The sequence below is a fragment of the Triticum urartu genome, chromosome 4, assembly GCF_003073215.2.
Source record: "Triticum urartu cultivar G1812 chromosome 4, Tu2.1, whole genome shotgun sequence".
NCBI classification, from domain to species: Eukaryota; Viridiplantae; Streptophyta; class Magnoliopsida; order Poales; family Poaceae; genus Triticum; species Triticum urartu.
The window spans coordinates 550,556,655-550,582,712 of NC_053025.1; the positions used below are offsets into that span (position 1 = coordinate 550,556,655).

Here is a 26,058-nt window from a genome sequence, read left to right on the forward strand (position 1 = left end):
GAGACATCATAGATCGCACAACATCTAATAAAGTACGATTACGACGTTCAGACACACCATTACGTGGTGGTGTTCCGGGTGGCGTGAGTTGCGAAACTATTCCGCATTGTTTCAAATGAAGACCAAACTCGTAACTCAAATATTCTCCTCCACCATCAAATCGTAGAAACTTTATTTTCTTGTTACGATGATTTTCCTCTTCACTCTGAAATTCTTTGAATTTTTCAAATGTGTCAGACTTATGTTTCATCAAGTAGATATACCCATATCTGCTCAAATCATCTGTGAAGGTTAGAAAATAGTGATACCCGCCGCGAGCATCAACACTCATCAGACCGCATACATCAGTGTGTATTATTTCCAATAAGTCTGTTGCTTGCTCCATTGTTTCGGAGAACGGAGTCTTAGTCATCTTGCCCATGAGGCATGGTTCGCAAGCATCAAGTGATTCCAAAAGCCCATCAGCATGGAGTTTCCTCATGCGCTTTACACCAATATGACCTAAACGGCAGTGCCACAAATAAGTTGCACTATCATTATTAAACTTATATCTTTTGTCTTCAATACTATGAACATGTGTATCACTATTATCAAGATTTAGTAAAAATAGACCACTCATTAAGGGTGCAAGACCATAAAAGATATTATTCATATAAGTAGAAAAACCATTATCCTCTGATTTAAATAAATAATCGTCTCGCATCAAACAAGATCCAGATATAATGTTCATGCTTAACGCTGGCATCAAATAACAATTATTCAGGCCTAAAACTAATCCCGAAGGTAGATGTAGAGGTAGCATGACGACGGCGATCACATCGACTTTGGAACCATTTCCCACACACATCGTCACCTCGTCCTTAGCCAATCTTCGCTTAATCCGTAGCCCCTGTTTCGAGTTGCAAATATTAGCAACAGAACAAGTATCAAATACCCAGGCGCTACTGCGAGCATTAGTAAGGTACACATCAATAACATATATATCAAATATACCTTTCACTTTGCCATCCTTCTTTTCCGCCAAATACTTGGGGCAGTTCCGTTTCCAGTGACCAGTCCCTTTACATTAGAAGCACTCCGTCTCAGGCTTAGGTCCAGACTTGGGCTTCTTCACTTGAGCAGCAACTTGTTTGCCATTCTTCTTGAAGTTCCCCTTCTTCCCTTTGCCCTTCTTCTTGAAACTGGTGGTCTTATTGACCATCAACACTTGATGCTCCTTCTTGATTTCTACCTCCGCAGCCTTTAGCATTGCGAAGAGCTCGGGAATCGTCTTATCCATTCCTTGCATATTATAGTTCATCATGAAGCTTTTGTAGCATGGTGGCAGTGATTGAAGAACTCTGTCAATGACACTATCAACTGGAAGATTAACTCCCAGCTGAGTCAAGTGATTGTGGTAGCCAGACATTCTGAGTATATGCTCACTGACAGAACTATTCTCCTCCATTTTGCAGCTGTAGAACTTATTGGAGACTTCATATATCTCAATTCGGGCATTTGATTGAAATATTAACTTCAACTCCTGGAACATCTCATATGCTCCATGTCGTTCAAAACGTCGTTGAAGTCCCGGTTCTAAGCCATAAAGCATGGCACACTGAACTATCGAGTAGTCATCAGCTTTGCTCTGCCAGGTGTTCACAACATCTGGCGTTGCTCCTGCAGCTGGTTTGGCACACAGCGGTGCTTCCAGGACGTAATTCTTCTGTGCAACAATGAGGATAATTCTCAAGTTACGGACCCAGTCTGTGTAATTGCTACCATCATCTTTCAACTTAGCTTTCTCTAGGAACGCATTAAAATTCAACGGAACAACATCACGGGCCATTTATCTACAACAACATAGACATGCAAAATACTATCAGGTACTAAGTTCCTGATAAATTAAAGTTCAATTAATCATATTACTTAAGAACTCCCACTTAGATAGATATCCCTCTAATCATCTAAGTGATCCATATCAACTAAACCATGTCCGATCATCACGTGAGATGGAGTAGTTTTCAATGGTGAACATCACTATGTTGATCATATCTACTATATTGTTTACGCTCGACCTTTCGGTCTCAATGTTCCGAGGCCATATCTACATATGCTAGGCGCGTCAAGTTTAACCCGAGTATTCCGCGTGTGCAAAACTGGCTTGCACCCGTTGTATGTGAACGTAGAGCTTATCACACCCAATCATCACGTGGTGTCTCGGCACGACGAACTGTAGCAACGGTGCATACTCAGGGAGAACACTTATACCTAGAAATTTAGTGAGAGATCATCTTATAATGCTACCGTCGTACTAAGCAAAATAAGATGCATAAAGGATAAACATCACATGCAATCAATATAAGTGATATGATATGACCATCATCATCTTGTGCCTTTGATCTCCATCTCCAAAGCACCGTTATGATCACCGTCGTCACCAGCTTAACACCTTGATCTCCATCGAAGCATCGTTGTCGTCTCGCCAACTATTGCTTCTATGACTATCGCTATCGCTTAGTGATAAAGTAAAACAATTTCATGGCGATTGCAATTCTTACAATAAAGTGACAACCATATGGCTCCTGCCAGTTGCCGATAACTGTGTTACAAAACATGATCATCTCATACAACAATTTATATAACCACGTCTTGACCATATCACATGACAACATGCCCTGCAAAAACAAGTTAGACGTCCTCTACTTTGTCGTTGCAAGTTTTACATGGCTGCTACGGTCTTAGCAAGAACTGTTCTTACCTACGCATCAAAACCACAATGATTTTTTATTAAGTTTGCTGTTTTAACCTCCAACAAGGACCGGGCATAGTCACACTCGATTCAACTAAAGTTGGAGAAACAGACACCCACTAGCTACCTGTGTGCGAAGCACGTCGGTAGAATCAGTCTCGCATAAGCGTACGCGTAATGTCAGTCTGAGCCACTTCATCCAACAATACCGCCGAATCAAAGTATGACATGCTGGTAAGCAGTATGACTATTATCGCCCACAACTCTTTGTGTTCTACTCGTGCATATAACATATACGCATAGACCTGGCTCGGATGCCACTGTTGGGGAACACAGCAATTTCAAAATAATTCATACGATCATGCAAGATCTATCTAGGAGATGCATAGCGACGAGAGGGGGAGAGCATCTTCATACCCTTGAAGATCGCAAAGCGAAAGCGTTTATCAACACGGTTGATGTAGTCGTACACCTTCACGATCCGTCCTGATCAAGTACGGAACGTACGGCACCTCCGTGCTCAGCACATGTTCAGCTCGACGACGTCCTCGCCTTCTTGATCCAGCAAGACCCACGAAGTAGTAGATGAGTTCCGGCAGCACGATGGTGTGGTGATGGTGTTGGTGAAGAACAATCTCCACAGGGCGTCGCCAAGCACAACGGAAACTATGAAGGACGATAAACTAGAGGGGACGGGGTTGCCGGCACATGTCTTGGTGATTCTTGATGTGTCTTGGGTGCCAGCCCTACCCCTCTATTTATATGTTGAGTCCTGGCGTCGAAACTTGGAGTAAAAGCCTATACAAAGTCAGTTTCACCCGAAAGGCAAGAGTTCTTCTCGGACTCCAGGACCAGACGACAGGGTTCCCGACGTCTGGATCCAGACGCCAGGGACATTGGCGTCTGGCCCCTGGACTCCGCAAAACTTCCTTTTGCGCTTTCCAAAAACCTTGTGGGCTTTCCCCTTTGGCCCAAATAAAGTGTTCTCGTACCCAAACATTTCAGGAAACATCCGAACCCCTTCCGGTAAATTCTGGAACCCTTCCGGAGACCAAACACTATTATCCCATATATCAATCTTTATATTCGGACCATTCCAGAGTTCCTCGTCATGTCCGTGATCTCATCCGGGACTCCGAATAATATTCGGTAACCAACATACACAACTCATATAATGCTATATCGTCAACGAACGTTAAGCGTGCGGACCCTACGGGTTCGAGAACTATGTAGACATGACCGAGACATCTCTCTGGTCAATAACCAATAGCGGAACCTGGATGCCCATATTGGCTCCTACATATTCTACGAAGATCTTTATCGGTCGAACCGCATAACAACATACGTTGTTCCCTTTGTCATCGGTATGTTACTTGCCCGAGATTCGATCGTCGGTATCATCATACCTAGTTCAATCTCGTTACCAGCAAGTCTCTTTACTCGTTCCATAATGCAACATCCCGCAACTAACTTATTAGTCACATTGCTTGCAAGGCTTATAGTGATGTGCATTACCGAGAGGGCTCAGAGATACCTCTCCGACTATCTGAGTGACAAATCCTAATCTCGATCTATGCCAACCCAACAAACACCATTGGAGACACCTGTAGAGCATCTTTATAATCACCCAGTTACGTTGTGACGTTTGATAGCACACTAAGTGTTCCTCCGGTATTCGGGAGTTGCATAATCTCATAGTCATAGGAACATGTATAAGTTATGAAGAAAGCAATAGCAATAAACTAAACGATCATAGTGCTAAGCTAACGGATGGGTCAAGTCAATCACATCACTCTCTAATGATGTGATCACGTTCATAAAATGACAACTCATGTCTATGGCTAGGAAACCTAACCATCTTTGATTAACGAGCTAGTCAAGTAGAGGCATACTAGTGACACTCTGTTTGTCTATGTATTCACACATGTACTAAGTTTCCGGTTAATACAATTCTAGCATGAATAATAAACATTTATCATGATATAAGGAAATATAAATAACAAGTTTATTATTGCTTCTAGGGCATATTTCCTTCAGTTGCACCATGTCCCTTCCTCTGCAACTTTTTCCTCATCTAGTGAAGCTTGATCCTTAATTTTGTTCTTATGACTGGTGTTGAACTAGGGGCGGGGTGAGGGTGGCGGTTGAGTTTGTACTTTTACTATTTTTATTTAAATGTTTGATGCATTGTCGTAATCCTTAAAAGTTTTGTTTTCCATGGTTACATTGGAGTGCCTCAGACCTGGCTTGGAACTGTTCGGAGCTCCCTTGTGATCAATGGCAGAGCTATGTTCAAAGCTGTTGGGGCCATGGACCCCAGCCTTCATAAAATATGTGAAAGAAAAAATTATTTTGAAGGGGAAGATTAGGGAAAATAGAGTCCCCCCCCCAACATCCATATTTATGTCTGGCCTTCCCAAACTTACTTGTGATGCCATTGACATGAACCCTTTTCAAGTGGCAATGAAACTCGTTGTGGGTGATGGGATCAAGACAAGTTTCTGGTTTGATCATTTGTTGCATGGTTGCCCCCTAAAGAGATTGCCCCCTCCATATTTGCAATTGCTCGGCGCAAATGCCTCACTGTTTTTGAAGCTCTTCGCGATAATCGTTGGATGTGGTAGTTTGGAAAATCCTCTCTAGCTAATCAAATTCACGAGTTTGTTGGCCTATGAATCTCTCTTCGTGATGTGTATCTTGAGCGAATCACTCCTGATGCCATCTAATAGACGACTCTTTCAAATGGTGATTACTCTGTGGCTTTAGCTCATAGGCATCAATTGAAGGTGTGTCGATTCGTTTCAAGGCACACAAGCATGGGGAGTCCCAAGTTGAGCCAAAGTACAATCTGCTTGTCTGCTTCTCCTACATCTCTAAGTACTAACCACGGACCATCTTCCTATATGTGGTTAGTCTCATGAAGAGGTTTGCAGTCTATGCCGATCTGAATTTCAAACAAACAAGCATCTTTCTCGGGGTTGCTTTTTTTGGGGGGGGGGGGGGGGGGGGGCTCTTGGGCTATCGTTGATGGATGGTCCTCGATCATGGCAAGCTTGGACCCAGATTTCTTTTTTCCATGATTAAGGACCGGTGGAACAAAAATATTGAGGTTTTGGACTCGTCGAGGCGGGGCTGGCATGTGTGAAAGGAGAGTAACTAGAGGCTTTTTCAGAAAACCTCTTTGCAGCTTTTGGATGTTGCTTGCCTTGTCACCGAGGACCTTCTCCAATTTGGGTGGTTGTGGGAAACGACATGTAATTCTTATGGCTTTTTTGTCTTGTAAATATCTTTTGTATGCTTTTACTTTTTCCATGTCTATATGAAATCGCCACACCATTTGCATTTTATCGTCTAAAAGCAATCCTTAAGAGTAAATTGCCCAGTCGGTCCGGTTCCTTGCAGCAAATTAGTAGAAATTTGAAGGTGCAAAAATGGCACTATAGTATGAAAAATGAAAGCTTAGTTAAATCGGTGTGCTTTTGAGTAAAAGAAAAAAAAAGAATATGTACTTTGTGCAAGCCCTACTTGATCAATAATGTGCATTAGTTATCCAGAAAAAAAGTGCAACAATGATGACGCGGTGGCCACCAAATCCCCCAACAAACTATAGCTACAGTTAAACAAGCGCTCCCAACTACCAATGTCTCACGAACAAAGTCAGAAGGTCCATCGCCAGGACTAGCAAAATTTTGGATGAAGGGCCTCAAAAACTCAGCACTCATTCACTGGAAGTGAAATCAGAGCGTATGGCACGAGGCACGGCAGTTTTGGGGGGGAAAAGAAACTGTGGTAACCAACCTGCCTCTGGTGCTACCGAAAGCGCGCCGATCCGGCTCGCAGTTTACGTCAACTTTTCAGAGCCCCGATGTCTCGTTCTCAAGCGCTCTCGCCGGGGAAACGTGACCTGTCGGTCACAATACGCAACGCCTTGGAGTTGACGTGTCTCTGTCCGGAAGCCATCAAGAACTGGTTTTGTTTCCTTTAAGCTGAATTTTTTGGCCGATTCACAATCCATTCACCAACAAGTTACACTACGACATTGTTATGTCCATCGTCGCTGACGAGCCTCAGGTCATCTCGAGTCTATCTCTCTTGTCTCCATCAGATGCTAGGTACAAGGGGCCCGTCAGCTAAACCATCCCCATCCCACGCTCTGCAAGCAACATGAGCACCACACCAACACCCATGGGGCGGAGCGCATGGTACGAGGGATCCATAAGACGGGTGAGCTCCTGCAGGGAAGCCATCATTAGCCACCCCGATGCAGAATGAACACTGCTGTTAGCAGCGGCCGCAGGTCAAGAGAGAGGAGAAGGGTAGCATCATTGTCGTATCATTAGGTTTGGTTGGTTGATCCGGTGGCGGCCATGTCGTACGATCAGGTGCTCTCTGTTCTTGGCGGTGGCGGGAAGGCGGCGGCGGCGAGCGCGTGGAGCGGCCATGGAAGCAACATCACGAGGCAGATCGTCAAGTGCACCAGGTGGCAGCTGGAGGAGACCACCGACCTCATCACCTGCCCTTACCACTACTACTGCGACAGCTCCTACCCGGGCGACTACTCGGCTGCCGTCGGCGTCCTCGTCGCCGTTTTGGCCCTTTACTGCCTCCTGTCCGCGGCGGCCTTCACCGTGGTAGAGATCGTCAGGGCTGGCGGCGGCGGTGGCTCGGCGACGGCGGCCGGTGGCGTCGGGCGGATCAAGCGGAAGTACCTGGTGCCGTCGGGGCCCTTCATGATGCCGCTGGTGCTGCTGGTGCTCGCCAAGGGGCAGCGGATCAACGCCGTCTTCCCGCTTTCGCGGCTCGGCCCGGCATTGCTGCTCACGCTGCAGGCGTCGGCGCTGGCGTTCCGGAACGAGGCCGACGGGGACGTGCGCTACGCCGTGCTCGAGGCGTCCACCGTGTCCGGGATCCTGCACGCGAGCCTCTACCTGGACGCCGTCGTGCTGCCCTACTACACGGGCACGGACGCGCTCCGGTGGTCGCGGTTCTCCGGCAAGTGCGCCACCTGCCTCTGCCGGATGGAGCCGCTGCTCGTGGGCGGCCGGACGGTGCTCTACCGGGGCTTGTCCAAGACAGCGCTGGCCGTCATTTTCGCGCTCTGCTCCAGGATGGTGTGCCGGATCTACGGCGAGGAGCGGCTGAGCGCGTGGACGCGGTCGGCGCTGGAGGCCGCGGGCTGGCTTTTCGTGTCTTGCGACGCCGTGTACCTCGCCGGCTGGGTGATTGCCGAGGGCGCCATGGCGAGCGCGGTCGTGTACGGGCTCGTCGCCGGGCTGGTGTTCTTGTGTGTATTTGGGAAGGTTTACAGATTCTTGGCGTGGGTGGAGAACAGGCAGGTCCAATGGAAACCAAGCCTTACCTGCCACAATGTGGTTTGATCATTTCTTTCTTTCTTTCTTTTTTCCTTTTGGTTCTGGAGGAAACTGTAAAGAATAATAACCAATTAAGTCAGCTTTTGTGTATATATATATATATAATTGCAAAGCATTATAATAGTTAATTGGGATTTTCTGTGCACAACTTTTTTTTAGAATGCACAAAAAGATAATTTTAAAGCATATGAGCCACATAACTTTGATGACTGAACAACCTTATGAAGTTTTAGCTTCCTAAAACGACTTTATAAGGTATGGTCAATAGAAAATTAAAAAGCCAAGAAGTAGGCTAGAATTAAACACCACTCTACTACCCCGCTTTTCCTTTCCTTTTACTAAAAGACTCAGCAAATATCTCCATGCCAGTGTTGACAACATGAGGCTATGATCTCAGCATTTGGTAGGTGATTGGGACAAATTAACCATAACAATGTGGTAGCTAGTTCTCTCGTGAAGCAATGACCTACCTGATGCTAATTCATGAGCAATCCCCTTGTGACCGTGTTTCCTTTCTTCCAGAATTGCTAATTTTTATCCAGCTGAAAACAATTCGGTTTCGGTCGAATTATTCGCCCGTCCGATCTTGCGCAACGGTTCTTGCTAGAAGAGTACGCTTTTAATGTTATTGTCTTTTTCACATTAAAAAATATATTTCCTCTCGCTAGGGGGTTGGCCATTTGTTCGGCGGCTTCGGCTTCCCTTCGGAGCTCTCCCTCCTTGCATGCTTGAAGGCATCTCAGTTCGTCATTCAAGTTGCTCTTCAGTGGTTGGTTGTTGTATTTCTTTCTCCCGATCAATCTCAAAGTACATTTTATACAAATCCATGCACGCTCGCTATATTGTTGTTAGGTATATAGCGAAGCCGCCGGCCATCACCATGATCTAGAAATTTAGCATCTTACTATGATTGTAGAAGTTCTACATTTCTTTTGCTACTGTATTGCATAACCACGATTATAAAATTAATATGCTATGATGGTGCAACTTTAGGAAGACAAGGTGGGTGCATACAGATGATCATAGATGAAAATTCTGATGTTTGGTTACCGGATAAAGTAAATATAGATACATACTCCCTCCATCTCAAAATAAATGTCTTAAATTTAGTATAACTTTAACTTTAGTACTTAGTACAACTTGTTCGACACGATTTTGTATCGAAAAAGGGAAGTTAAATACTCTTGATGGTTCTTGGCAAAAAAAAATTACTCTTGAATGGTATTAAAGAAAACAAAAAAGAATCACGGGTTGATTTTTTTTCTTTATTTCCCACTCTTATGTGACTAACCCTACAATTAATTTTTGACGTGAAAGATTTTCCTTAAGTGCAGGGTGCACAAGAAAAAAAAATGCACATGGATTAGGGCATGCATGTGATCTCTTGATTAACCTTGTAAATGTTGCATGGCAAAATAGTACATGCAGTGGCGGAGCCAGAATTTTCTGAACTAGGGGGACCAAGCGATGTTAAAATAGGTTGGGAAGAGCTAAACATTGAAAGGGACTGAGCTTTTTAGCAGCAAATGATCACTATATATATACTGTTTATAAGAAAAGTAGTAGCAAATCATTGATGTTTAGAGCATCTCCAGCCGCGTCCCCAAAAAGACCCCCCGGCGATTTTTCGGTCACCGGCGTAAAAAAATCGGCCCAGTCGCGCCCCCAAGGGCCCAGTTTTCGCTGGTTCGGATCGAAATTGACGCCGGCGGACCCAACCCGAACCCGGCGCACTGGGGTCGCTCGGGGGCGCCGGGCGAATCTTTTTTGGCGCGAAGAGCCGCGGGCCAGCCGCGTCAGCGACTCGACTCTCTTCTCGCCGCTTCGTCGTCCTCATCGCCTCGTTTCCCATGGCGAATCAATGCCAAAGCTGCGCGCTGCCGCGCCGGTCAGCCTCCATTGATGCCTCACGGGCGGCGCAGTGAAGGCCGGGCGACGCGCGTCCCCTCGGTCGGCACGCCATCAAGCCACGCGTAACGCACCGGCCAAGCCTACCACGCGGTGCCTCCACCTATATAAACCGACCACCAGCGCGCCGGAGGCACGCACAGACACTCCACCGCCGACGCGCCCATTTCTCCCCCTTCCTCCTCTCGCCGTCTCCAGTCCATTAGAATGGCCGAGCGCTTTTCAGGCGACGGCGCGGCGGCGAATGGCTTCGGGCGTCGCCATCTTCACGAGGACGAGGCTCGCCTCCTTTTCGAGGCCGAGTACCCGGTCCCGCCAGACATGCGGGTGCGCGGGGCTTGGAGGATTAGCGCCGGCGGCGTGCCGGTGCCATCACCACCCACCGGGGCAGCGCGGCGTGCGAAGATTGCACGTATCCGCGCGTCCCTACCGCGACGACGAGGGAGGGGCCACGGTACGTCCCCGATAGCCCGCTCTAGGAGCCCTACTTCCGACGCCGTCACGCCGAGCAGCTCGAGGCCACCAACGGCGTCGTGCCCTCCGGCAGGCTCAACTCCGATGGCCGGTGCCGGTGGTGGGGCGTGCCCGGCCGCATGTTGGAGGCCGTCCTCGAGTACATTGAGGGCGGCAACACGCCGTGCCTCGAGTACCCCGCTCCCCCGTCCTTCTCACGCCGCCGTGGAAGCTCCTAGACGCCGAGGCGCATGGAGCGGCCCAGGACGTCCTCCTCCTCGTCCGGCCGCTCGTCGGGCTCTCCCTGCCTCCGCCCCATCAAGCCGGAGCCCCAGAACACGCCTGTCAGCGCGCGCACCCGCAGCTCCGGCGTCCGCATCGGCGACAACGCCCCCCCCCCACCGGCCGCTTCGTCCTCGTCGAGCCTAAGCCGGAGCCCGGGCTCCCTGCGGAGTACGAGGAGATAGCCCGGCGCGGCTTCTCCGACGAGGACGCCCTGCGATGGGCGCGGGACGACTACCTCCGGACGGAGATGACCCGGCAGACCCGGGCCCTGGAGGAGATCGCGCCCGCAAGCGTGGGCGTGAGGACGAGCACGGCATCGTCGTCCTTGACAGCGACGACGACGACGACGCCCCCGGACCGTCCAACCCGCCGCGCCAACCGGGGGAGGGATGCAGCAGGGACGGCGGCGGAGACGACGACGACGGCGACGACGACGACGACTACACGCGGTTCTACCGCCTTCTCGGCATGTAAACTGCAAAGGCGGGCGGCGGGCGGCGGGCGGCGAGCGGCGAGGTAGACGGCAAGGAGTGGTGATGGAGACGGCGGGGGCAGCCCGTGCTAGTTTTTTTCTTTTTTTGTAAAATATGTTTAAATTTGAACGAACTCGCCGATATTTGCGATAAATTTGAGGCGTGTTTGCCCCGTATTTGACTTTTTCAAAAAAAAACGTGGGCGCTGCGACTGAGGGGCATCACGCCCCCAGTGCGTGGTTTAGCGCCGGTGCGCCCCCAGGGGGCGATTTTTAGCCCCTCCTAGGGGGCCAACGGCTGGAGATGCTCTTAGAGGGTTCAGCCCCCCAGCTGGTACCCGTCTCTGCCACCGAGTACATGCATGCATTAAAGGCGAACATGTACTCCATCCGTTCCTAAATATAAGTCTGTTTAGACGTTTTAAATGAAATACAACATATGGATATATGTAGACATATTTTAGAGTGTAAATTTACTCATTTTGTTCAGTATGTGGTCACTTGTTAGAATCTCTAAAAAAGACTTATATTTAGAAACGAAGGGAGTAGTAAGGATCTGTTGGTTCATAACTAACTTTGTGACAACTAAACTTAGGTAAAATGTTAAATGTGGTTGCCATAAAAAATGTGGCTAACAAGATGACCACTACAAGTATGGCAAAATTTGACAAAAAATTGAGCCTATGACATATGGATCATGTAGCTAGAAAAACATGGCAAAACACAAGCGTGCCAATGAACCAAACACACGGCTAAAATATTGTGACACAACTAAGATTAGACGTGACAACCTTAAACTGCAAACCGAACATGCCCTAAGTTTTTTGTCAATGGCATGTACAACAGTATAAGGTGGCCGCGGCGACTATAGAAATACATAGACGAATACATGTATATTGTCCAGTAAGCATGCATACTTCTCTGAATATCTGAAACACCTTTGGTGGACTCAGGCCGGGCTGACCTCGCAGGGTCTAGGTTCAACTTTAAATTCAGTCAACTGAGTTTGCATCCGTCGCAACTATATCTCTCCTTAAGCAAGATGGAACGATCACCTCGCTGAAGGGTGTACACTAATTGGGTCGGTCCATTCACGCACACCCACAGTTGAATACCCGAAATATCTACGATGGACTCAGGCCGGGCTGGCCTCGCAGGGTCCAGATTCAGCTTCAAATTCAAATTCAGTCAACTGAGTCTGCATCCGTTGCCACTATATTTTTCCTTAAGCAAGATGGAACGATCACCTCACTGAAGGGTGTACACTAATCGGGCCGGTCCATTCACGCACACCCACAGTTGAATTCCCAAAATACCTATGATGGACTCAGGCTGGGCTGGCCTCGCAGGATCCAGGTTCAGCTTTAAATTCAGTCAACTGAGTCTGCATCCGTCGCGACTATATCTTTCCTTAAGCGAGATGGAATGATCACCTCGCTGAAGGGTGTACACTAATCGGGTCGGTCCATTCACGCACATCCACAGTTGAATACCCGAAATACCTACGATGGACTCAGGCCGGGCTGGTCTTGCAGGGTCCAGGTTCAGCTTCAAATTCAGTCAACTGAGTCTGCATCCGTCGCGACTATATCTCTCCTTAAGCGAAATGGAACGATCACCTCGTTGAAGGGTGTACACTAATCGGGCCGGTCCATTCACGCACACCCACAGTTGAATACCCGAAATACCTATGATGGACTCAGGCCGGGCTGGCCTTGCAGGTCTAGGTTCAGCTTCAAATTCAGTCAACTGAATCTGCATCCATCGCGACTATATCTCTCCTTAAGCGAAATGGAACGATCACCTCGTTGAAGGGTGTATACTAATCGGGTCGGTCCATTCACACACACCCACAGCTGAATACCCAAAATACCTATTATGGACTCAGGCCGGGCTGGAGCGCGCCAGATTCGAACCCTACTTTCCTATTTTGGAGCAACGACGGCTAGCCACTGCGCTTGCCTTTGGTTCGTGAAAGAACAGTAGGGCGACGCAACTTAAGTCCAAACGAGTTGCGTTTCATTGATTCTTCTCCGTTTTTCCAGTTTTTTGTTTGTTTTTTCATCGAGGTTTCTCCATTTTTTCTCTATTTTCATTGGGATTTTTCCTTTTCTTCCTTTTTTATTTGGTTTTCTTTATTTCTTTGTTTCTTAAGTTTTTTCAAATTTATTTTTCCTTTGGTTTATTTTGTTTATTTTTCGTTTTTCATTTTTTGGGGTTTTCTTTGTTTCCTTTGTTTTTCATTCTACATTCTTATATACTTGTTCAACTTTTTTCAAAAACTTATCAATTTTTTTTCAAAAATGCTGAACAATATATATATATATATATATATATATATATATACTATTTTAAAGTATAAAAAAACCCGCGGCGCTCGTGGGCTGGCCCAGCTTGCTGCCCCTTCAGCGAGTCTGAAGCCAGACTCGCTGGAAGCGAGATATAGGCGGGGAATTTGATTATTTGCCAGCCCTTACTTGGGACTTTGCTATTTTTTCACTAGTTACTTTGTATTTAATCTGATGACACTTTTTATTTGGGTGTTTGATATTTTGCCCTCTCTTAGATGGATCCCGCTAAAAAGGACGAATTTACCCTTCCTCTTGATTGACCAGGAACAGAGGGTTGCGGTCGTTGTCATCCCCTCCCTCCGTCTCTCGCATGCAGGTTCAAACAGAGGCAACGGCGGCAACTGCTGGACGACGGCGGCGGCCCTGGCGGTGCTCGACGGCGGCGGTCCTGGTGAGTCTCTCTCTCTCTCTCTCTCTCTCTCTCTCTCTTTCCCGCTCCCTCCCTCTTTCCCGCTCCCTCCCTCTCTTCTCTCTTGTTCATATCCTTGGTGGCGCCCTAGGGTTAGGGTGACCAGCAAGGGGAGTGGCGGCCGGTCGGAGCCTCGCCGCGACTCGTCGACTCGCGGCGCCCCGCAGGGCCCCCGGCTTGCCCGCGCATCGACGATCGCCGATGCACCTGAAAATCGCCATGTGTTGTTGTTGTGTGCGCGGGGGCTGAAATTCTCACTTCCGTGCTTCTGCTGCAGCCTCTATGTGTTGTTGCTGTTTGTTGTAGCTGCCGCCTTCGCTATGTGCTGCTGTTGTGTGTTGCTTCTGTCGCCACTATTGCTTACTTGCTGGTGTACATCTCATAATTTTTGCTTGATTTCTTGCTGTTACAGACCACATAACTCAGTTGAGCTAGGTGTTGAAGATGGCTGAACCGGAGAGAGGTGACCACATCGTAGTAGACGGCTTCGACTTTCCTCCTTTGTTTGTTCCCGAGCCGAGGTGACAAAGCAAAGTAGCTTCTTTTTGGTGCTCATTGTCCAGTACATTAGCGAATACACGCTAACTCCATAGTATGTTGCTCCTTATTGGTCATTGTCGAGTAGCACCACAACTTGATGTGGCCGTCACTCCAACAAGGCACATGATCACTATGCCACAGAGTCTCCAAGGAAGTCCCAATCCAGTGACAAGAAGGATGTTGGCCATGGCATTGGCTGATGAGGCGTCGCGAAAACCCACCCCTACCATGGAGGACACCATGATAGCATACGACATGGCCTCAAGCTCAAAAGCTAGGAAGTTGACCCCAAAGAGAAGGAAGTACTAGTGTTGTGCTTGATCTTCTCTATACTTTTGGTTGTAATATGACAGACTTAGCATCCTTTACTTGGGATGTAACATGGCAGCATGGCCATAACTATTTCTTTATGTTTTTGGTTGTAGCATGGCAGCTACTATGGCCGTGTGCTTTTGGTTGTAAAACATGGCAGAAAGAAAAGATTATGGTAGATGGTGTATGACCATGTTAAGTGCTTTATTTCGCTATATTGTCTTGATATTGTGTCATGGTGTATGAATATGTCCATCTGGAAATATATGTTTGAATTTTGCTGTTTTGTACATACATATCTTCAAATGTGAATTAAGAGGCAAAATGCTGTCCAAATTTAGCCAAAATGCTGCCCAAAATTTGAACATTTTTTTGAACCACCCAGAAAAATCTCTAAGAATTACAGAAAATCATTCATATATGTGTGACTAATCTGGAAAAGTTTTATTCAATTTGGATCATTGGTTCAACGGCAAAATGCATTTCAACTTTGAGCTTAAGTAGTTTAATCAAATTTTGGCCAAAATTTGAAGTTGTCAGAAAAGTTTCAAATAATTTGAGAAATTCAATCATATATGTACGACTAATCTGGAAAATTTTCATGCAATTTGGATCATCAGTTCAACGGCAAAATGCATTTCAACTTTGAACTTAACTGGTTTGACCACATTTTGACCAGAATTTAAAAGTTGTTAGAAAAAATTCAAAAAACTACGGTAAATCACTCATATCTGCGTGACTAATCTGAGAAAGTTTCATGCAATTTGAATCATTGGTTCAATGGCGTTATGCATTTCAACTTTGAGCTTATGAAGATATATACTGGAGCTAAGGGAGTTTGAACGGGGAAGGCGGGGGCGCAGGGAGCAGTGGGGCAGCATCAAGCAGCATGAGGAGCATGAGAGGGCGAGAAGCCCACAGAGCAGCAAGGGGGAGAAGCAGGTACATCTGCGGGGGAGCGACGGCGGCTGTGATTTTGGACGGGAATGGCTAAGGATGTGCTTTGTTTGGGTCCAAGGGTACAATGGTTCTTTATTTTGTCTACTTAGTTTGTCAATTATTTCCATGGATTGTTTTTTGTTGAAAGTGGCAAAAGATCAAAGTACGAAGTAATAAGTGTCACCTGATCAATTACAATCTAACTAGTGGCAAATTGTCAAAGTCCAAAGTAAAAGGTGGCAAAAAAATCAAATCCCCCGATATAGGCGCACCGGTCTGCATCCACGTGTGATGTCGTCTGTAGTCTGTACCAAGGCGACTGGGCTCCACTTGTTCAAAATAAGTATAGCTTGCTTAGCTTGCTTCGCCCCGAATCAATCAATCAAATCAACTTCCTCCCGAGTGTTTCGTCATCGGATCGAACACAGCCAGGCCGCGGAGGCGGAGGAGGAGCCGATGGAGCCCGGCCAGTGCGAGATCGCGCGCCTGCCGGAGGAGATCCTGTCGGCGGCGCTCTCCCGCACGTCGCCGCGCGACGCTTGCCGCGCCGCGGCGGTCTCCCCGGCGTTCCGCGCCGCCGCCGACTCCGACGCCGTGTGGGCCTGCTTCCTGCCGCCGCCCGCCGACCTCCCGCCGCTGGCCGACGGGGAGCTGCTGCTGCCGCCGCGCGGGAAGAAGGGCCTGTTCCTCCGCCTCTCCGGCAGCCCCGCCCTCCTCCCAGGCGGACTGGTATGTATTTTGTATACACATACAACTAACCCCTGGAACAAATTTGGTTGACCGCTAGCTAATCAACTCAAGTGGCGCCATGGTGCAGAGCATGTGGCTGGACAGGGAGAGCGGCGCCAAGTGCTACATGGTGCCGGCGAGGGACCTGTCCATCGCGTGGCGCGACACGCCGCGCTACTGGTCCTGGATCCATCTCGCCGACTCAAGGTTTCTTGCCATCCTCCTTTGTTCTTTCCTTGCAGCTAGCTTCTGTTCCAATCGTTAATTTTGATAGTGCTGTTGCATACCTTCTTGCGTTGTAGTCTTATAATTGCAAGTGGAAGTGCTAGGATGCAGGGTAGTAGCCACGAGGGCCAAAACCCAGAATATTCAGTAGCCATGAAAAAACTAGCAGTGAGTTCAGCAAAGTTTGCAATTTTAATTTGCCCAGTTGAGTACCCCTCCATTTCTAAATATAAGACCTTGTGTTTCAATATGGAAGTATATAGACACATTTTAGAGTGTAGATTTACTCATTTTGCACCGTGTGTAGTTTGTATTAGAATCTCTATAAAAAGGCTTATATTTAGGAATGGAGGGAGTATTTTGCAACGCGCGATGCTGATGGTTTTCTGCAACTTATGATATTGTTTCGTTCTCGTCTTGGTTACGAATCTTAACCCCGCGTTTGACTCCAGGTTCCCTGAGAGTGCTCAACTCAGGTTCGTTTGCTGGTTGGAAATCCGCGGCAGGATACACAGCAAGATGCTGTCCCGAGGCTCAGCTTACGCCACTTACATGGTGTACAAGTTGGACGACGAGTCCTACGGGCTGGATTGGCCGGCCGATGCATCGGTGAGCATTGGAGGCACTGACCTTGCCCGCAAGGTCTGCCTCCAACCTAACCCGCAAAGAAGCCATGCAGAGGATGTGGTGCTCCCTCGTGAAAGGGGTGATGGTTGGATGGAGCTGGAGCTAGGAGAGTTTGTCTGCGAGGGGGATGAAGATGGCGACGTTTCCTTCGGTCTGGCGGAGACGAAACGTTTGAACGGCAAGGGCGGTCTCATCATGCAGGGAATCGAGATAAGGCATAAGAATTAAAACGGACTAATTATGGGAGGAGCTTCTGGGATTAAACCGATCGTATCCACGGTTTAATCCAGTATATAAGGGAAACTGAGGCATCATATTTTCTTGTAATGTGTGTTTTTAAACTGCTGTCTTGGGTTTCATTCTATTTCTATTGATGTGACCGATGAATCATTTTTGCTTGTTTCATCTTAAAAGAAGAAACAGTTGATGAAGAGAGGAATATTACCCTCTCTCTGTTGTACATCGACCTCTCTTGAGGTTAATTAAGAGATCTGATCCATTTGATATTACGATAAAGCTAATTTCCTGCCGGTCGGAGTTTTGCAACAGGCCGAACGACCTGGATGCCGTCCATTATAGATCGTACGACCATCGCGCTCCAAAACGAGCAGTTCATTGATATTTACATGCCTTGCCACCGCCTAGTGAAAAAAACGCTTCGTTCATATCTCGTCTTCGGGTCCCCGCCCAGCGTCATAAGAGAGGGGCGCTCGATCCCGCATCCGTCGGCGCACTGGCTAGCGCCGCCGCCGGAAGGCCGCTCCTCCGTCATCACGCCTCCTCCCCTAATATCCTTACCGCCCTTTCTCTCGTCCCCGTCCGCCGTGTCCTACCTCGCCTTAACCCGGCTCGTCGGTGAGCACAGAAGCCATGGCGCTTGTTGCTGCTCACCTACTCCGCATCGCCCGGCGCCTCGCCTCGGCCTCCTCCTCACCGTTGTCTGCCGTTTCAGCCCAAGGCCGTCAGCTCCTCTGCCTCCGGTCAGCGACTGCCTCTTTCCAGCCTGAATCCTCCCAGCCACGCCTGCGCATCCTCATTTCCCAGCTCCCTGGCCCCATCGCCCATCTCTCTACTCACAGCTCAATGAACAAGGTAGACATGATATAGTCAGTCTCACCCAAACCTTCATCTATCTAAAAATAATAGAGGGGGCTTGACGAGGGCCGACATGCTGTCGTTGGTCAAATCAAATCGTGGATTCGTATCTGGTCAGCTGCATCTAGAGCAGAGGAGATGCCACGCGATGATGAATTGTGCATGGGAAAACTGAGTATAGTCCAACACGGTTCAGCCACCGGCATAATTACACGCGCTGATTAGTGATTAGCAGATCTTCCACAAAAAAAGTGATTGGTAGAGACGTCGTGGCGTCTTGGCCTTGTGCTCTAGGTTCCTCTGCTTGCTGCACTAGCCGGGAACTGCCAGTTTGGGTTCAGCATTTTGTGAAGAGTTCAACATTTTGTGAGATAACAAGACAGGCCAACCTGCCAAAAAATACTACTCAGTTAGTCAGGTTGATGCATCATCTTTCACTGACCGGTTGCATCAAGTGTCTTTGTAAAAAAAATGTCACTTTTTTTTTGTTCTACAACAGTTGATGCAACGTCTTTTCACTAAATCTTCTACTGCTCGGGTTACCAACATGACTTTTCTGCAATTATCATGCTGCTAATACTGTAGTTTATCAGGGTGCTAATGATATAGTTATCACACTGCTTATGCTAAAATTACCATGTTGAATTTCAATGGAGTCATATATGTTTTTGGTATGTGTGCGTTGGTCTGTGGTAACTTTGACCGGGGAAAAAATTGGTGAGACATACCTCAATATCGCAAAACTTGATTACTTACGCATAAATACCCGCGTCAAAATACACCCCGATAACTCATGTGCAAATAGCATGATAATTTATGCAGAACAGAGTCAATAACTTTGTTACAAACACCTTTTTTGCGGGGGTAGGTACAAACACCTTGACACCAAGGGAAACAGAATTGTTGGAAACATAACCCCCCACCCCATAAATCATGTGCAAATAGCATGATAATTACGCAAAATGGAGTTGATAACCTATGTACAAAAACCATGGTAACTTTTGACCAGGGGAAAATAATAATTGAAAACGCACCCCACCCCACACCCGATAATTCCTGTGCAAATAACGTGATAATTTATGCACAGTGGAGCTGATAACCTATGCACAGACACCGCGATAATCTTTGACCAAGGGTAAAAGAATTTGTTGGAAACATACACACCCCCCTCCCCCGGCGCGATAACTTCTGTGCAAATAACGTGATAATTGACGCACAACAGAGCTAATAACCTATGTCAAAAGATATGTAAAGAACATAGATAGTAAAGGTAGAAGATCATTTCGGGTAGATAGGAGAGCTATTAAAATCCAACTGTGCATGCATCACCGCTCACGCACCCTCGACAACTTCTATATAAGTAGTATGATAACAGACACACCACAAACCTAATAACTTAGGTATAAACACCACGGTAACTTTAACCCAAGGAAAAAGGTTGTTATAACCAATGTAACTTTAAACCAGGGGGGTTAGGCACCCCAAGTAACTTTATATGTAAATAGCATGATAATTTACACACCGCAAACATGAAGGAAATATGCCCTAGAGGCAATAATAAAGTTGTTATTTATATTTCCTTATATCATGATAAATGTTTATTATTCATGCTAGAATTGTATTAACCGGAAACTTAGTACAAGTGTGAATATATAGACAAACAAAGCGTCACTAGTATGCCTCTACTTGACTAGCTCGTTGAATCAATGATGGTTATGTTTCCTGACCATAGAAAAGAGTTGTCACTTGATTAACGGGGTCACATCATTGGAGAATGATGTGATTAACTTGACCATCCATTAGCTTAGCACGATATTCGTTTAGTTTGTTGCTATTGCTTTCTCCGTAACTTATACATGTTCCTATGACTATGAGATCATGCAACTCCCGAATACTGGAGGAACACCTAGTGTGCTATCAAACGTCACAACGTAACTAGGTGACTATAAAGATGCTCTACAGGTGTCTTCGATAGTGTTTGTTGAGTTGGCATAGATCGAGATTATGATTTGTCACTCTGAGTATCGGAGAGGTATCTCTGGGCCCTCTTGGTAATGCACATCACTATAAGCCTTGCAAGCAATGTAACTAATGAATTAGTTACGAGATGGTGCATTACGAAAACAAGTAAAGAGACTTGCCGGTAACGAGATTGAACTAGGTATTGAGATACCGACAATCGAATCTCGGGCAAGTAACATACCGATGACAAAGGGAACAATGTAAATTGTTGTGCGGTTTGACTGATAAAGATCTTCGTAGAATATGTAGGAAAACCAATATGAGCATCCAGGTTCTGCTATTGGTTATTGACAGGAGATGAGTCTCAGTCATGTCAACATAGTTCTCGAACCCGTAGGGTCCGCACGCTTAACGTTCGGTGACGATCAGTATTATGAGTTTATGTGTTTTGATGTACCGAAGGTAGTTCGGAGTCCCAGATATGATCACGGACATGACGAGGAGTCTTGAAATGGTCGAGACATAAAGATTGATATATTGGACGACTATCTTCGGACACCAGAAGTGTTCCGGGTGATTTCGGAGAAAACCGAAATGCCGGAGGGTTACCGGAACCCCCCGGGGAAAGATTGGGCCTACATGGGCCATAGGGAAGAGGGAAGGCATCCCAAAAGGGGCAGCCGCGCCCCCTTCCTATAGGGAGTCTGAATTGGACTAGGGAGGGGCCCCCCTTTCCTTCTCCTCTTCCTCTCCTTTCCTTCTTTCCCCTTCTCCTCCTAGTAGGACTGATAGAGGCGAGGATCCCGATCTTTCGATGAGATGATAACTATCGATTTAGTGGAGACGACTTTGACGATCCGACTACAAACGTGCACGACATTGCGCCTTAGCAATTGCTAAACCAACTCCGAGAGGTTATTGACCACGCTGGAGCACGATCAACCTGGCCAAGAAGGTCTATTCCTGCAAGCAATCGAAGAACAAGCAAGAATATGATTAAGCAATCTGAATATTGCGAGTATGGATGAAGTATTGATAAAAGTGGGGTTTCATAAGCGGTCTTGGTCTGGTCGTTGGACACAAACGAAGTACACAAAGTTGTAACGATGGCTAACTTTTAACTAAATAAAACTCAAGGAAAAAGCTACTAGATGGATCTACTTATATAGGAGCAAGGGGTGGCGGCCAAGGAGGTGGGAGGACGTCCCAAGGCAGCCTAAAACTAACCCTAGGTCATACAAGGCTCATGGGCCCAAGTGGAGGTGATGCAACACCTTTGGGCTTGTAGTTTGACTCGGATTCTGCTGCAACGTCAGATTGTTTCGTCCATAACTCAACGCTCCGGACGAATTTAAAGGTGAATCCAATTGGGTTGGAAAGAGCACGAAATCTAGTTTCCAACAAAAAAAGAATCACCCAATTCAAAGTTCGCATGAAAAAGTTGTTGGCGTTTTGAGTCAGCTATGTCTGTGCAGTCCGAAACTGAATCCAGAACGTGAGAGACTTGGACTCTATCTTCTCTTGGCCCAAAAGTGACGTGAGTGGACTTTTTGAACAGAACCTAAACTTCTTCTTTTCCCTTATCTTCATATGTGGATTGTACAAATGTCCCATACACCTAAAATTAGACAAAGCACAAAAGTGTGTGAAGTATTTTTGTTCTGGATAACATAAATAGATTATTGAATAGTTTGCATTAGAAATCACCTGACAAATATGCATGTATGCAATATTTTTGGTCGTATCCAAGGTAGTCATGTCCTCATCATCCTCCCCTTCTTGAAAACAAAGCCGTCCTCGGCGTTGCTTAATCTAAAATGTGGCTAACAAAAAAGACAAGGTGTACATGTTGTATATGTATATGTCATCCATTTTAACTTCCTTTGATTTTTGCACATATGACACATGTATACATGAGTAATTTTCATAGTTCATAAAATCTAAAGCCAAAAAATATCACAAGAAGTAGAAGGCATGAAAATATTGCAACTCAGTTTGGACATATAAGTGAAGCTCTTATTCATTTCAAAAGATTGGCAATGTTCATCATTAAACCATCCTAACTTTGGTGAATAAACCTTACTTGCATCAAATTTACATGCTACAACATGCTTAAATAAGCAAACATGTAATAAGTCATTAGACACAGAATCATCACCAAGATTAGAGGTCATATCAAAATTATTAAATATTGGTTCTTTTGCATCAACAGTTAATTCAATGGGTGCACTCAAAATTATTGGTATTTCAGTTATTTGATCACATGACGCATTCATGACAGTAACAAGATTCTCTAAAATAGGTGGTGTGCTCAAATCCACAAGTAACTCAACACATGAAGCATTCAAGTTAACTAGGCATGCATCATTCTCATGTGAAGTTATATCATCAATACATGTATTGTTACCTTGTCGCAAAGACGTAGCTGATGTAGGTACGGACGTTGACAATGTACCATACTCTTGAGATGATGTCACGCTCACAATCTGAGGTGGGGCTGCTCTATTGGGTGCAACGGTGGAGGAACCAACCGGCGGTGGTGAGCATGATTTGGAATAGTAGTTGTTGTAGTCACCCAATGCATCCTTCTGTATCTGTCTCTCAAAGGTACAAGCGCGGACATACATACCAGTAATGCAATGAGGAATATAGTGAAACCTTGTCTGAATATCATGGTTCAAACCACCAAAAAATCTATTCATTGTATCATCCTCAGATTCTTCAATGTCACAATGATGCATATAAGATTTGAATTCTTGGTAGTAAGCATGAACAGTGTTGTTTCCTTGTTTAAATTGTTCAAATTTGCGAAGCAATTCATGACGATAGTAAGGAGGGTAAAATTGTTGCTCATTACATATTTCAAATCTTTCCAATTTGTGGGTTGGTTATTAATGTTTTTCTTACAATGTACACTCCAGCAAATAGAAGCAAAACCAGTAAATGCTCTAGTGGTAGCTCGTACTCTCTCAAGTTCAGAAAAATCATGGTGAGTAAAAACTTGTTCTACTTCAAGCTCCCAAGCTAGATAAATAGCAGGATTAAATCTACCCTCAAATAGCGGTAAAGAGATAACCTGACCATGTGCATGTGTGTGTTGTCCCAACTCTCGTGATGATGAAGATGTGTTCGTCGTCCGAGAACTTCTATCTCTGGAACCTGTCATGATTAGTAGAAACAAGAAACAAAATTCAAGAATAATGTTCCTATGAACTACTAGGGTGTGGTGGTAAAGCGCTCACAGTAAAGCAAATATCAATATCTTACAAGTTCTTACCAAGCAGCAGGCGGTGACAGGCAACCAGCGGTGTCAAATAACTCCGAAGATTGTGTAAAGCGATTGCCAGGGGAACGTACATATACACGATGTAGAAATATGTGGAGCTGGGTTGCTATATATGGTAGCAAAAGATTAGCAATAATCAATTCAAAGATGCAATGTTGAATAAACGCTCAACGACGGTACTGTGCTGGTCCTAGGCTAGACCGAACTAGAGGCGCGAGCCTAGAACACTAATGAGGTCACGGCGCAGCACAACTAGCATCAATAAAGGATATGAAGTAGCTCTCGACAGCAAGATATAAGTGAAGATCACAATAGCAGTAAAGATAATGATATGAAACAACAACCAAGAAGGATATATCAACAACTTTCCTCTGAAAAAGTTTGTGAAATTTTTTTGATAATTTTTTCAAGAATGGTATTGACTCATGCTTTCAAACACAACAGGAACCACTCAATTCCGAGTTGATATGAGGAGTCAAAAAATTCTAAAACTGGCCTGAAAAACTGGAATAAGCTGTGTTTGTGAACTGCAGAGGGCAAAAAGACCTATTTAGAAGCCGATTTTGAGGTGCCAAATATTGAACTAGCTTCTTTAACTATTTAGATGCGGCTCGTCGCTAGCTTTCATTTGAGTACTCGTGGAGCCAAAATGGACTTCGTATGAGGAAGTTATGTCTGTTTTACTGAACAGTGCACAAAATAGATTCCAATCCGAATTCAACTACAAGATTGAGTCTACATAGATCCGAATTTTGTTTTTTTCTTCTCTCTTTTTTTCCTCACACTTTTTTTTCTTTTTTATTTCTCTTTTTTTGTCTCTGATTTTTTTACTTTTTTCTCTTTTTTTTTCTCTCCCTCTTTCCAAAAGAAACTAGATAAGATGCAGGATCTAGCGAAGATGTGAACAACCTCAACTATGATTGTGACAATGAACGATGGGTAGCACGTGCTGGAAATTGATGGATGGGTGGTGGATAGTGGAAGGGATAATGATGCAGCGGCGGCGTGACTAATGTGAACAGAACTCGAAACTCTAAACGAACTAGACACTAAGACCAGCAACTCGACACGACGATGCAACCGATAATTCAACTATGCAAGCAATAAAAAGAAATGCAAAGGCTCAGACTAGTTTGGACAAAGGATGAATAGATCTAACTTTTTTTGTGGCTTTTTCTTGGACAATAGGTAAGAAAATAAATCTAATCTAGAAAAACTGGAAATTCTCACCGAGCAACCTAAAAACTGATACCACTTGATAGAGGCGAGGGTCCCGATTTTTTGATGAGATGATAACTACCGATTTAGTGGAGACGACTTTGACGATCCGACTACAAACGTGCACGAGTTGCGCCTTAGCAATCGCTAAACCAACTCCGAGAGGTTATTGACCACGCTGGAGCACGATCAACCTGACCACGAAGGTCTATTCCTGCAAGCAATCGAAGAACAAGCAAGAATATGATTAAGCAATCTGAATATTGAGAGTATGGATGAAGTATTGATAAAAATGAGGTTTCATAAGCAGTCTTGGTCTGGTCGTTGGACACAAACGAAGTACATGAAGTTGCAACGATGGCTAACTTTTAACTAAATAAAACCCAAGAAAAAAGCTACTAGATGGATCTACTTATATAGGAGCAAGGGGTGGAGGCCAAGGAGGTGGGAGGACGTCCCAAGGCAGCCTAAAACTAACCCTAGGTCGTACAAGGCTCATGGGCCCAAGTGGAGGTGATGCAACACCTTTGGGCTTGTAGTTTGACTCGGATTCTGCTGCAACGTCAGATTGTTTCGTCCATAAATCAACGCTCTAGACGAATTTGAAGGTGAATCTAGTTGGGTTGGAAAGAGCCCGAAATCTAGTTTCCAACAAAAAAAGAATCACCCAATTCAAAGTTTGCATGAAAAAGTTGTTGGCGTTTTGAGTCAGCTATGTCTGTGCAGTCCGAATCTGAATCCAGAACGTGAGAGACTTGGAATCTATCTTCTCTTGGCCCAAAAGTGACGTGAGAGGACTTTTTGAACAGAACCTAAACTTCTTCTTTTCCCTTATCTTCATATGTGGATTGTACAAATGTCCCATACACCTAAAATTAGACAAAGCACAAAAGTGTGTGAAGTATTTTTGTTCTGGATAACATAAATAGATTATTGAATAGTTTGCATTAGAAATCACCTGACAAATATGCATGTATGCAATATTTTTGGTCGTATCCAAGGTAGTCATGTCCTCATCAAGGACTAGGAAAGGAGGAATCCTACTCCTACTAGGAGGAGGATTCCTCCTCCCTTGGCGCGCCCTAGGGCCGGCCAGCCTCCCCCCTTGCTCCTTTATATACGGGGCAGGGGGCACCCTAGGACA

The 26,058-nt window shown here is 45.8% G+C and overlaps 2 protein-coding genes across 2 annotated transcripts; both read left to right on the top strand.

The window, feature by feature from the left end:
* Positions 1–6,902: 6,902 nt before the first annotated feature.
* LOC125554110 lies at positions 6,903–8,201 on the top strand. Its single transcript, XM_048717718.1, has one exon. The coding sequence runs from the start codon at positions 7,099–7,101 to the stop codon at positions 8,107–8,109; it is 1,011 nt and encodes a 336-aa protein (XP_048573675.1). The 5' UTR covers positions 6,903–7,098; the 3' UTR covers positions 8,110–8,201.
* A 7,895-nt stretch (positions 8,202–16,096) lies between these two features.
* On the top strand, positions 16,097–17,860 carry LOC125554111 (F-box protein PP2-B10-like). Its single transcript, XM_048717719.1, has 3 exons — positions 16,097–16,501; positions 16,590–16,708; positions 17,179–17,860. Exons 1-3 carry the CDS (start codon positions 16,229–16,231, stop codon positions 17,579–17,581), a joined length of 795 nt encoding a protein of 264 aa, XP_048573676.1. The 5' UTR covers positions 16,097–16,228; the 3' UTR covers positions 17,582–17,860.
* Positions 17,861–26,058: the final 8,198 nt, after the last annotated feature.